This window comes from Gymnoscopelus microlampas (assembly GCF_963454915.1).
Source record: "Gymnoscopelus microlampas genome assembly, chromosome: 3".
NCBI lineage: Eukaryota > Metazoa > Chordata > Actinopteri > Myctophiformes > Myctophidae > Gymnoscopelus > Gymnoscopelus microlampas.
The window spans coordinates 16,662,101-16,674,288 of NC_139940.1; the positions used below are offsets into that span (position 1 = coordinate 16,662,101).

The 12,188-nt window shown below is 40.3% G+C and overlaps 1 protein-coding gene across 1 annotated transcript; it reads left to right on the forward strand.

Moving 5' to 3' along the window:
• Positions 1-1,298: 1,298 nt before the first annotated feature.
• Positions 1,299-8,326, forward strand: LOC311042724 (C-X-C chemokine receptor type 1-like). Its single transcript, XM_084053654.1, has 3 exons — positions 1,299-1,972; positions 3,064-3,444; positions 4,491-8,326. Exons 1-3 carry the CDS (start codon positions 1,952-1,954, stop codon positions 5,298-5,300), a joined length of 1,212 nt encoding a protein of 403 aa, XP_083909780.1. The 5' UTR covers positions 1,299-1,951; the 3' UTR covers positions 5,301-8,326.
• Positions 8,327-12,188: the final 3,862 nt, after the last annotated feature.

Below are 12,188 nucleotides of genomic sequence, written 5' to 3' on the forward strand. Positions count from 1 at the left end.
TTGAGATATTGCTGATAGAACAACAACAAAAAAACACTTCACACCTCTCTCACACACCCACATGACTCAAAATATGTTGGAGAATCTGCTGCTGACCTGCTTGCTGTGCATTATGGTAAGTGTTACGTACTCACTCTGAAGACTTATGAGTTGACCATGCCAGTTCCTTGTTTCTTGCTCAAAGTCAAACCAGACTTATCAGGAGGGGAAACCAAATTGAATGACGGGAGGGTGGACAGCAACAGCAAGATATAAATGAGAGAAATGATATATAAAATCAAGCAGGTGCTCGTGCACTAGTGGGATAGAGAGATCATCATCTAATCCAATATGAAAATCTGCGTAAAATTACATAGGTATAAAATAGGCTAGCCCAAAATATACCGCTCTAGCCCAAACTATACCCCCTTGTGTTTTTTCATTAATTATGTTTTTACGTCATAATCAATTTAGTAATACATTATTAAGTTACATATACTGGATGCTATCTAAAAAAATAGTCGACAATAGCCAATCTACAAGCTCACTGTGATTTATTAAGGTTTAAAAAATCTGAAATTCTTTTGAATCTTTTATATAATATTATATATATATATATATATATATATATATATATATATATATATATATATATATATACACACACACACACACACACACACACACACACACACACACACACATACATATACATGTATATATGGACTCAAGTCCATAGAGTTAGCTCAAGTCACGGCCTATAAATATAAAGCAATGTCAATCATGATTTCTCAACCGTTTTACTTTGGCACAACACCGTTATATTGCCATCTAGTGGACAATGGCCGCCTGTGCTCGCTATTGTTCCTACTCACGCTGCTTCTGTATCCACTCACTGTCCTGAGGCTGGGACCGAGGTTACTCACTGTCCAGCTGAGCGTGTGGAGGAGACAGCGGCCATCGGCGGCCGTTCATTTGTTATTCTAATGAAGTGATGTGATGAGTCACATTGACATGTGATCTCGTAGTGAAATAATCCAGCTGGTTGGACCGGCCGACAGAAAATGTGTCCACATGTGTTATTGTAGCATGCCATCGCCATGTAGTGGACCGAGTGGCGTATCGAGTGTTACACTGAAATGTGTTAACTAGAGATTTGTGCAACAGTAGGGGTCGTTGTTTTGCAATTTCGATGAAGACCTAAATGATAGACTCATCTCATGTTTAGCCTTCAAATCCAGTTGCGCTGATCAGAGCAATGGTACCGAGTTATGGCCATAGAGCTAAAAGGGTCCCATTCCATATGTGTGCAATTTCGTTTTTGGTGTGAACCGGTATTCTTTTTTTTAAATCAGAGCATCAGAATAATGTTGGTGTGTCTGGGGTAAATGTGTAGGGGGAAATCATACAATTAAAACATAAGATTTTGTAACCTGTCATTTAATATTTTACCACGTGGCTGTGAGCAGAGCCCGAGACCGAGAGTGACCGCCAAACAGCGACACGTGGAGTCACACAATTCGATAGGTCACCGCTTTCAGCGAGCCGCCTTGGACCGTTTGAGTTGCGTGGCAGAGAAAACTCTACTCATCCCAGTTGGTCCTCCTGACTGGACAATCCTCTGCTTGTTGTGGTGATCATCTTCAACTCTGTGACCCGGGCTTCCTCTGCGTGTGGTTTTAGTTGATTCAAAGGTTTCATGGGTCTGCGCAACAAAGAGAGGAAGCTTCTTCGAGGTGTGATTTCTTTTGTGTGTGTGAAAGACAGTCGACACAACCGACCTGACTGACTGTCTGCTACAAATGAAGAAGTAGTGGAAACTGAAAGACCACAAGTGGACAGTGGACTTTCTTCTTCCCACGAAGCCCATTGGAGGAAAGTTGGTTTAGTTTTCCATCTCTATAAATAGTGTCAGCAGCAGCAGGCAGCGATCACACGCTCTGGTTCTGTCAATGGTAGAAGTAAGGACGACATGACTACCATCATGAACGCTGTAAGTCTTCTTCATTCCAGTACTGTCTGTATATATTAGATAAGGATAAGGATAACATAACAGTCCTTCCATGAGACTTTTAATCAACTCTGTTGTTGTTGTTACTGTGTGTGTGTGTGTGTGTGTGTGTGTGTGTGTGTGTGTGTGTGTGTGTGTGTGTGTGCACACGCGTTCGCGCGCTATCGTTGCCTATGATGCTTGTCATTGCCATACGAGTCTCCATCGTGTCTCCTACCGTTTCTGTTAGTAATAGTATAAAATTGTTGTTGTTATTATTATCCTATTATTATTATTATTATTATTATTATTAGTTATTGAATGAATCGGCACCAATGGAGCAAGTTATGCAAAGTTGTTGTGGTAGAGAAGACCCATGATGAAATGACACTTACATGCTGCAGTCAGGTGACAGCTAGGCCTGTCACAATTATTACATAATCGCCTAATCGCAATTATTTGAGATAATTGTAATACTTTTTTTGCATAATCGTTCCCATGTTAAAAAACTTCATGTATTTTCCAAACATTTTTAAAAAATAGTGGAATTATTAATGTATAAAGTTATTAAAACACACACGTTATTTGTCATATCTGCCCTGTGCAACCTTTGTTTACGAAGCCTAAAAGGCCAAATAGAAATGTAGTTGTAATTCATAATGTTCTAATGTTCAACAACAGAAACACAATTCAATCATTAATGGCAATTATTTGAGTGACAATTAAGCGTCAATTAAAATGTCATAATCGTGACAGCCAGTGTAAGTGTCATGTCATGGATCTTCCAACATCTGTTGAACTGTAGGCCAGGGACCTCTACTCCAGAATTGCTTCATCTGTTGACATCAGCACCATGTGAGATATGTGGGGATTTCTCTCTGTGAGCTGGTCATTGAGAGAGATTCTCAAGGCAGCATACTAGTTCAACAGAGCTCAACAGCTCAGTTTTAGAACTGAAAGCACCACCCAGCAGAGCAGACAGGATCTTGGCTTTATGAGCTGCTAGTATTGACATTAGTATTTATAGCCATAGAGAGAAATCCTCTGAAGCCCCATATATCATTTTTAATCTTAGACTTATAACTTTTCTACAGACCCAGATGGAGCTGGACCTTCATGGGATATTTAACGACAACGACACTTATGGTTATGACGATGACTACGTTAACGGTTATGTGGATGAGAGCAAGCCAGAGGGAAAGTATCGCTTCGGAGGTCTGTGGTCTGTCGCCATTTTCATTCCGTTTCTGTACTCTCTGGCTATGATAATTGGTCTGCTGGGGAACGGGCTGCTGTCGGTGGTATTGTTTCAGAAGAGACGGGCCTGGAGTGTGACAGACACCTTTATCCTCCACCTGGGTATAGCTGATAGCCTGCTGCTGGTGACACTGCCCTTCTGGGCAGATCAGGCCGCAAAGAGTCAGGGATGGAGCTTTGGGACCCCCCTGTGTAAGATCAGCGGAGCCATGTTCACGGTAACGACTCAGCCTAATTAATACCACATACTGAAACGATAGACTGTCTTGCTAAATCTTTCTGTTTACAACTCATACAGGTGGTATAATGCAGTGGTTCTCAACCTGTGGATCTGGGGCGGTCCTCAGATGACAGTGAAGTGACAATTTAAGGGCTTTTCAGACCTTTTTAATACCTATGAGAAATAAAGAAAAGAAAACACCATTACTGCATCAAAAGTAATCAACAAACTACTATAAAAACTGGTCAAACATTGGCCAAATTGACAAATAATATAAGAAAGAGGCAAAGATTGTGAAAATAGCCAAGCTTGTAGATCTGCTATTTTCACAATATTTATCTATGGAACCAAGTCAAACTAAATGTAATGCCTCAACTCCTACAATTTCAAGTGCTTATCAGGGGGGGAGGGAATATGAAATTGTCATGCAGGGAGAGAGGTGTTGCCTCTCCTCCACTTATGCAAAGTACACAGGAGCCACATTTATTTTAAATACTGGATGGTGAATTGAGCATGCTGGAGCATGCAGGGAGTTGGAAATAGCTGTGTGTTACTTTCAGTTTAGCGTTAAGGGCGGAAAGGTTTTCTAGAAAGGAATGTGCTGGGGGCGGTAAGCTATCACTTCCTGTCAAATCAAGACACATTCATATACTTACATTTATTTGTTTACTATTAAAAGATGCCTTTGCAAAAACGTGGAGAACATGAGAGAACAGAGGATGGGCATGCACAGATACCACAATTACCTCAAGCCTAAATAGATGATGAGAAGCACTGTCTTTGGTAACACTGCATAATAACTTGTCTAACTCTCACTTTCTCTTTTCATTTTGATTTCACTTTCTCTCTCTCATCTATTACTTAACTGTAACCCCCCAAACTTCCCCACTTTTTGTTTTTAGTATACTTTTTCTTTGCTTGTATTATGTACAATTTTAGTTTGTTTAATATTGTTAGCGCAGTCTTTGGAGCATGTCTCACCAACCTTTCACTGCACATAGTTTGTATGAGTGAATGACAAATAAAACCTCTTGGATCTTCCAGATCAACTTCTACTGTGGGATCTTCCTGCTGGTCTGTATCAGTGTGGACCGCTACCTGTCCATCGTCCACGCTGCCCAGATGTTCCCCCGCAGGAAGGCCTGGTTGGTTCATTCCATCTGCCTGTCAGTCTGGCTCATCTCCCTACTCCTCAGCATCCCTGACTGGGTCTTCACGCAGGCCGTGAGCAATGAGGACCAAGACAAGACAGAGTGCATTGACTGCATTCACAACTACCTACTCTTCTCTCAGCCAACGACTAAATGGCGTCTGGGCTCCCGTCTGCTCTACCACATCGTGGGCTTCCTGCTGCCATCAGCTGTACTGATCTTCTGCTACGCCAGCATTCTTCTGCACCTGAAGCGAGACTCCCAGGGCCTCCAGAAGCAGAGGGCTGTCAGGGTCATCCTTGCCCTGGTGGTGGTCTTCTTTCTTTGCTGGACGCCGTACAACATCACCCTCATGGTGGATACAATCTTTAACATACCAAACATGCCACAAGAACCTGTGCCTGCTACTGCCGGTTGTCAGAAGACAAGGAGCTGCTTGGAGACGGGTCTGTTGGTCACATATACTCTGGCCTGCATCCACAGCTGCGTTAACCCTTTGCTCTATTTCGGCTTGTGCAGCAACTTCAGGGAACGCGCAATTGAGATGCTGAGGTGTGCAACAGGGCAGGAGATTGACCCCAGCCTGACCCCATCTCTGTGGGAGCTAGGTCTGGGTGAGAAACTGCTGCCTGGCCAGGCTCCAGAGAAGGTTGTATTAAATCAGATAAACACTCAACAACAGGCACAGTCAACCCAGAGTTGATGACTCAAGGGGGGGGGGGACGGTTTCTCGCAAGTGGCCTGTCTGCCACTCTGTCTGTCCCAAAGAGAGAAGTTAATGTGTGTGTCATGATGTTGAAGGGTCCACTCATTGTGTCATGATGAAACATGGGAAATGGGAAGAAAAATCACAGCCTTATTTTTTAAGGGGTTTCCCCCGCATTGTACCTTAAAGACCCTAGATCATTAAAATCAACGTTTCTGTTTTTTTTTTATCACTTATTTATTGCACTTTACTTGACATAGGCCATATGCAGTATCTACCACCAAAATGTTCTGGGAGAAAACCTCTGGGAGAAATGTCAATTAATTTGACGAAGTAAATTCAGGGCATACATTTGGGGTCCAGTCGCCCCCAATTCATATAGAATATGACTGCGAGGATGTGTTTAGGGTATATGGTCTTTAAAGGGGAACGTTTTATTGCCAAGTCATGATGAGCTATGCTAATTGCATCACAGCAGCCATATTTACATGGTGAGAAAAATACACTAAAAGAGTGGGGACAAAATTATATTTATAATTATTATTATTGTAAGTATTTGTGTAATGTTACTTTTACTTCTTCACAGGTGTTACAATTTATACTAATTTAGGTTGCTATCTATTTAGGCCAAATGGCGTGAGGGTGGTGCTATTGGGCATGTTGGCTTACTGGAATGATTCTGCTACACTAAATGGTACAGACTCTGAGCCTTAATTAGTATCACCTGTGAAGGAAGTAACATTACACAACTATATTATATCAATATGGCTCAAAAGGTCAATTGCAATTGTCACCTTGACACAGCTGTAACAGTTAAATCTCTACCATGTATTATTTATCCCATTGTAAATATATTTGTGGATGACATGCATCATTGTGTTTGCAAATTACATATTATTATTATATTTTATATACTGCCCATGTGTTAAGAAATCATTTAATGAATTATTGAGTGAACTCATCCACTGTAAGGCAAAGAAGGACTGTTGGATGAGTGTCAGTTGTTATATCATGTTCATTGTTTCATCATCATAACACGTCTTTACATTTGGAACGGTCAGGAATATAAGCTGTTACTGTTGTCAGTGAGTGTTACTGTGAGAGTCATTAAGCAGTCTTGGTGTTCACAAATGTGTTAGTGATAATGGCTGGATATCTTTCACTTTTCATTAATCATGTTGTTATAGCTTCACTTTCCTGGCTGTTGGAGCTTTAGGAAACACTGGGGAAATCCCATTACCCATTACTGTAGTTGGCAGGGAATGATAGCAAAACAGAGGGAGGTTTTAGTTTTTTTTGGTCTGACTTTGTTGTCTCAACATCGTGCTTGTCCCATGGCAAGCGGGATGACACAAACAGCAAAAACAGGGTGTGATGCCACCAGTCAGGTGACTTTCTTCGTATTTGTGCAGTGCCCTTTTAAAAGCTTTGTGTGTGTGTGTGTGTGTGTGTGTGTGTGTGTGTGTGTGGTGTCTGATGTCTGAACAGTGAACACTCCTCTGTTGTGTAGACAGAGAAAGAAAACTGTGGTGTGCTTTGTGCACCAGGCCCTGCGGTGGGAGATGCAGACAGTAGAGTGCAGAAGAAAAGGAGAAGGGGGCGGAGGTGAAGTAATGACAAAGGGAAAGACGTAGATAATGGCGAAACAAAATTTGAAGATCACATGGTGCACTTGCCACTAATCGCTTTGTTTTCATTCACATGTCGCCATGCAGGTTGTGACATGACATGACAGGAAAAACCTTGTTTTCTTTTTTCTTTTTTTCTTTTGGTTCAAAAGCGATCATGTGAATGGGAGTAAATGTCATATAAACATGTAGTTTTAGTATATATTTTTTGCACTGTCAAAATGTAGCTATTTTTCAACACCCAAGTAGTTAACACTTAACTACTTAACAGATCTAAGAGTGTGTTGTTTCCTTCCTCTTTGATGATAACCACTTTCAGTTTCCTGTTGCTACGTTACTTAGTATGATTAGTATCAAGTCAATGGTTACTTTTAGCTGTAAGAGTTGAAATATAGCCTACAGATACAGGCTGTTACGCAGGCTTGGTATTTAAATGCATCACATCAGTGTTGCCAGTGGAGAGGCAAATGTTGTATGTGAATAACATTGCCACAAATCTCATTTGTTAAACAAATTGTCAAAGGACAAGGTAGACCCCTCTTGTATAGTGGACTTGTGTTGAGAGGTGTTGATAAGGTATCAGTGGTTGTGCAGTGTGATGCTGTATGTATTAACAAATGTTGCCCCGGACCCCACTTTGAGAACCACTCAGGCTCAGTGTTCATGTAGCATGATTGTGATTGAGAAATGCAGCTAACTTATGTTTACTTGCATCTTGGGAAAGAAAATGCAATGTGCAAAAAAAGACTGAACATTTTTACTGTACATGTGTGGTATAGTGTCATCACTGTGGTATAATTAAAAACAACATCAATAATTCAAACATCAGTAGAGTCACAAAGTGTTATGAGTACATAATTCAGTTCATGCAGGAAGAGATGTTTGTGTTTGAAAATCTCAGGTCAATAATTAAATAATATAGTTCCATTATGTGATGAAAGATAGATAGAGGTACTGTAGATAGTGGTTTATTATGATCATGTACAGATAAATTACCATTATTAGCACTATACCTCGATTCTGGTATTGTATGACTATCACTATGTTGTCTAGGCCCTAGTAAAAACCATGTGTTTGAGGCATTGCCGGATTTTTTTCCTTTTATTTCCTGCCAAGAAGATAGAGTTCCACTGAAACCACTGTAGGCGTGTGCATATTTTTAAGTGGGGCTGATTTGTGCTCACTATCTGAGCTATTCTATAGTTGATAGATGGTTTCAGTTCAGACTCCAGGTAATGCATTCCTTTAAATACAACAATGAGAGGAAAGTGTGGATCTTAGCACCCGGAATTGTGGTTATTTTCCACTCCTGGTGTTTGTATTCTTACACTGAACTGCAATGGCAAATTATTTGTGTGCAAGTAAATATATTTTTTATTGAATAGCAGAAACAACCCTGAGAATAAAAACATGTTTCATAAATACATTGAATGGTCCCTTTGATATCCATCAGGACAATGAGCCACACCTGCTCTTAACCACCTGAACCCTAGCATTCATATTCTGGACATCTCACAAGAGGCTAACAATGGCCGAAAATAGCTTATCTACAAGGTCACTATGCGTCACTACATGTTGAGCTTCAGATTTTTTCAGAGAAGAGATTTGATGCAGAGGGAAAAATAAGGAGACAGGGGGACCCCGATCAGGGAAATATGTATAGGGTTTAAAGAGTGGTTCACCAAAAAAATAATTATTTTCTATCAATTACACACCCCATGAAGCCTTGAATTCATGGATATGTTTTAGTTTTTGTTGCATTCCGAAGCCAATAATTTGATGACCGACAGAGTCTTCTATTGACCGATGAACCGGTCATCAAATTATTGGTTTAGGAATCCGACAAAAAAATGTCCATTAATTCAAGGCTTCATGGGGTGTGTAATTGATAGAAAATAGTAGTTCACCCACATTGTTTTGGGGTGAACTACTCCTTAAGTGGAAATGAGCTGTTTTAGAATCTCAATCTGTTATTGAGCACAGTGGTCTGCTATCAACTCAAGAAATAAAAGACCATAGAATGTCATGACTGACGAACAGAATCAAGCAATTAACCAAGCCGTGTAATAAATAGACCGGATCAACTCTGATCCGTTTTGATGATAGAGCACGCTACTACTGATGAGCATACTAGTCACATCCGGTTGGGGAAAACCTTTGAACTGGAAACACAATTAACTACCTAGAAGTGATGGAAAAAGTAGGCTACTCAAATGTTTTACTTAAGTACACATAGTAATACTGCAATGTAGAAATACTCTGTTACAAGTAAAAGTCCAGAATTCAAATTTTACTTGAGTAAAATTACAAAAGTATTGTCAATAAATATACTTAAAGTACCAAATGTAATTCTTATTATGCAGAATGTCCAATTTCACAAGTTTTAAAGTAATAAAATGTATAAAAATCTGTTGAAAATAGCAGATCTACAAGCTCACAATGCATCGAGACGTATTGTGAGCTTGTTGATCGGCTATTTTCAAATTGCTGGAATGTATAGGACTGAAGTGGTTACTGTATGTTTTGTGATAATAATCAAAATCTACAAAGTAACTACTAACTAAAGTTTTCAAATAATTGTAGTGGAGTAAAAGTACAATATTTGCCTTTGAGATGTAGCGGAGTAGAAGTAAAAGTACTGAAAATTGGAAATACTCCAGTAAAGTAAAAATACCTCAAAATTGTACTTGAGTAAACCCTAACCCTGTGACAATCTGGGGTTATATTAGACTAGAGGCTACACACACAGAGGCCCGCCTGCCCACCGTTCAGCCAGTCCTCCCTTAATTTTAAGGATGCTTTCAATGTTTTGTGTAAAGCAAGAATAGCTTTTAAGTTGATGCTCAAATAAACTTCTGATCATGTTAGATCAAAGGAAACAAAAGAAAAAAACAAAGCATTTTATAGAACCATTTGATCTTTTATGTTCTGATAGTTCTGATAAATGACTGATAAAATAAACTCTCCTCAAGCCATAAAGTCAGGTAAAACGCTTTGACATCAAAGCCAGGGGACTGATTAAATATAGCCTATAAGATATATGGCTCTTGCATAATTTCCAATAGTACATCATTTCAAAGAAAATGAAAGCTGATGAAATGAAAGAACTGCGATAATGTGGAACATCAGGTAATAAAATCAGCCCTGTGTGTGTGTGTGTGTGTGTGTGTGTGTGTGTGTGTGTGTGTGCGTGCGTGCGTGCGTGCGTGCGTGCGTGCGTGCGTGCGTGCGTGCGTGCGTGCGTGCGTGCGTGTTAATATTAATATTGTTTTGCTCAGTCCCTGGTTGAGTGTGAGTGGTGAATGGTCACTAAAATCTCCTCTTAGTCTACATCATGGTACAGGGTTTATTACATTTCTTCTGTCAGCTTAGCCTTGGATCAAGACTATCATGTATTTTATTGAGTCTGACGTTTGCTTTCGTCATAGATACGAAAGCAAAAGTCAGACTCGATAAAATACATCTATGATAGTTTTGATCCAAGGCTACTGTCAGCCAAGAATTGTTCAATGAAAAAATACACATTGTCACTGATTCTTATTTGTCAAAGAAACTGAGGTTACTTCAGAGCAGTCGTTCTCAACCATTTTGTGTCAGGATACGTAAACTGATAAACCTATATGATAAGACAGTGTTTCTGAGTCGTCTGGTAGGTCGTCTGGTAGTACAGAACTGGGATGCAACCTCAAAATGCATGGTCTCATTACTTTCACACACCATCCCAAGGTCACCACAGCGTGTTAACATGTCACTGGGGTAATTAGGAAAGGCATTGTTCTCCCCATTATCTTCATTCGGCAAATTAGTTTTCATCCACTTCAATCTTTTCAGCACTGGCAAGTAAATTACGAATGGAAACGAAAACAAAGCTGCATATGCAATGTCTGGCATTGTTTGCTCACTATTAACAAAGATAGCCTGGCCCTGTTTGACCTCTAACCCTACCGTAAAGGAATATGATACAAAAGAAGATTCTCCTTGTATAGCCACCAGAGGGTGAGTAATTGATAGAAAAAAATATTTGGAGGGTGAATTGTCCTTCAGCCACATGGAGGCACTGCATGCTCACTGTTGACAAGATTTCCACACACACACACACACACACACACACACACACACACACACACACACACACACACACACACACACACACACACACACACACACACACACACACACACACACACTGTGGCTCATATCACAACTGCTCACTTGAATAAATGTGTTAATTAGAAAGACATTGCTTCTATCTTCATCAGAGCTTTATAATTACAATAGAACAATGTTCCCCTAGTATAGCTTAATTCATTTATTATTATTATTTTATTTATTTATTCTTGAATACTAAATTTCAACTGGAAGAACGCGTAGAAGGAGCAGCTTGGGAGGGGACAAAAAAAATCCAAAATATATGAGCAATTTCTACAGGAAATACTTAATGGATGATATATGGCAGAGAACCAACGTTTTTAAAGTGCTGATTTACCTGATCAATATCCATGATGTTGTAGCACAGAGATGATAAGTTTGTGACAGTCAGATCATGTCATAACCCCCCCCCACACACACACATACACACGCACGCACGCACGCACGCACGCACGCACGCACGCACGCACGCACGCACGCACGCACGCACGCACGCACGCACACACACGCACACACACACACACACACACACACACACACACACACACACACACACACACAATACAATTGAAACCAGACATCAGACATCAGACATCTTCTTCTTTTGGCCCCAGGGCCAAAAGAAGAAGGCCTAGATCTAGGCCTGGGGTACAATCAGCTGCACTGATTAACTAATAATTCTTTGTCAGGCAAAATAACTATAATTTTACACAAACTAGTTTTAGCCATTGATTGTATAGTGGACCACTAAATCTGTTCCAATAACCAAATAAATGCAAAGACGGCCACAATTAAATTAAGGAAGTGAAGAATGTGTTTCTTGAGAAGAGAAACCACAGTGCATGCAACACCCCAAAATGTACAGGCTTTTGGTGCACGGCCCAAAAATACTGTAAACAAAAAGAGGAACAACAAGCCAGCAGTACTATTCTTTCGGTTCTGTTTGCCTCACCGAGCTCGGTGAGGTAGACACAACCGAGAAAGGACATGAGTGCTGGCCTGTTTCTCTTTTCTTGAAAAGAGGCATACCTCCATTGGACCTCACACCTCAATATTCTCCAGGCAAATAGCATTAAGCACAAAGTTTGAAAGACTGAGGAGATTGAGG

Bases quoted from the DNA above. Each gene is read 5' to 3' on its own strand.
- LOC311042724 (XM_084053654.1), top strand. From the start codon at position 1,952: ATGACTACCATCATGAACGCT. The intron at 1,973-3,063 runs GTAAGTCTTCTT...ACTTTTCTACAG, and splicing joins TGACTACCATCATGAACGCT to ACCCAGATGGAGCTGGACCT. The intron at 3,445-4,490 runs GTAACGACTCAG...TGGATCTTCCAG, and splicing joins TCAGCGGAGCCATGTTCACG to ATCAACTTCTACTGTGGGAT.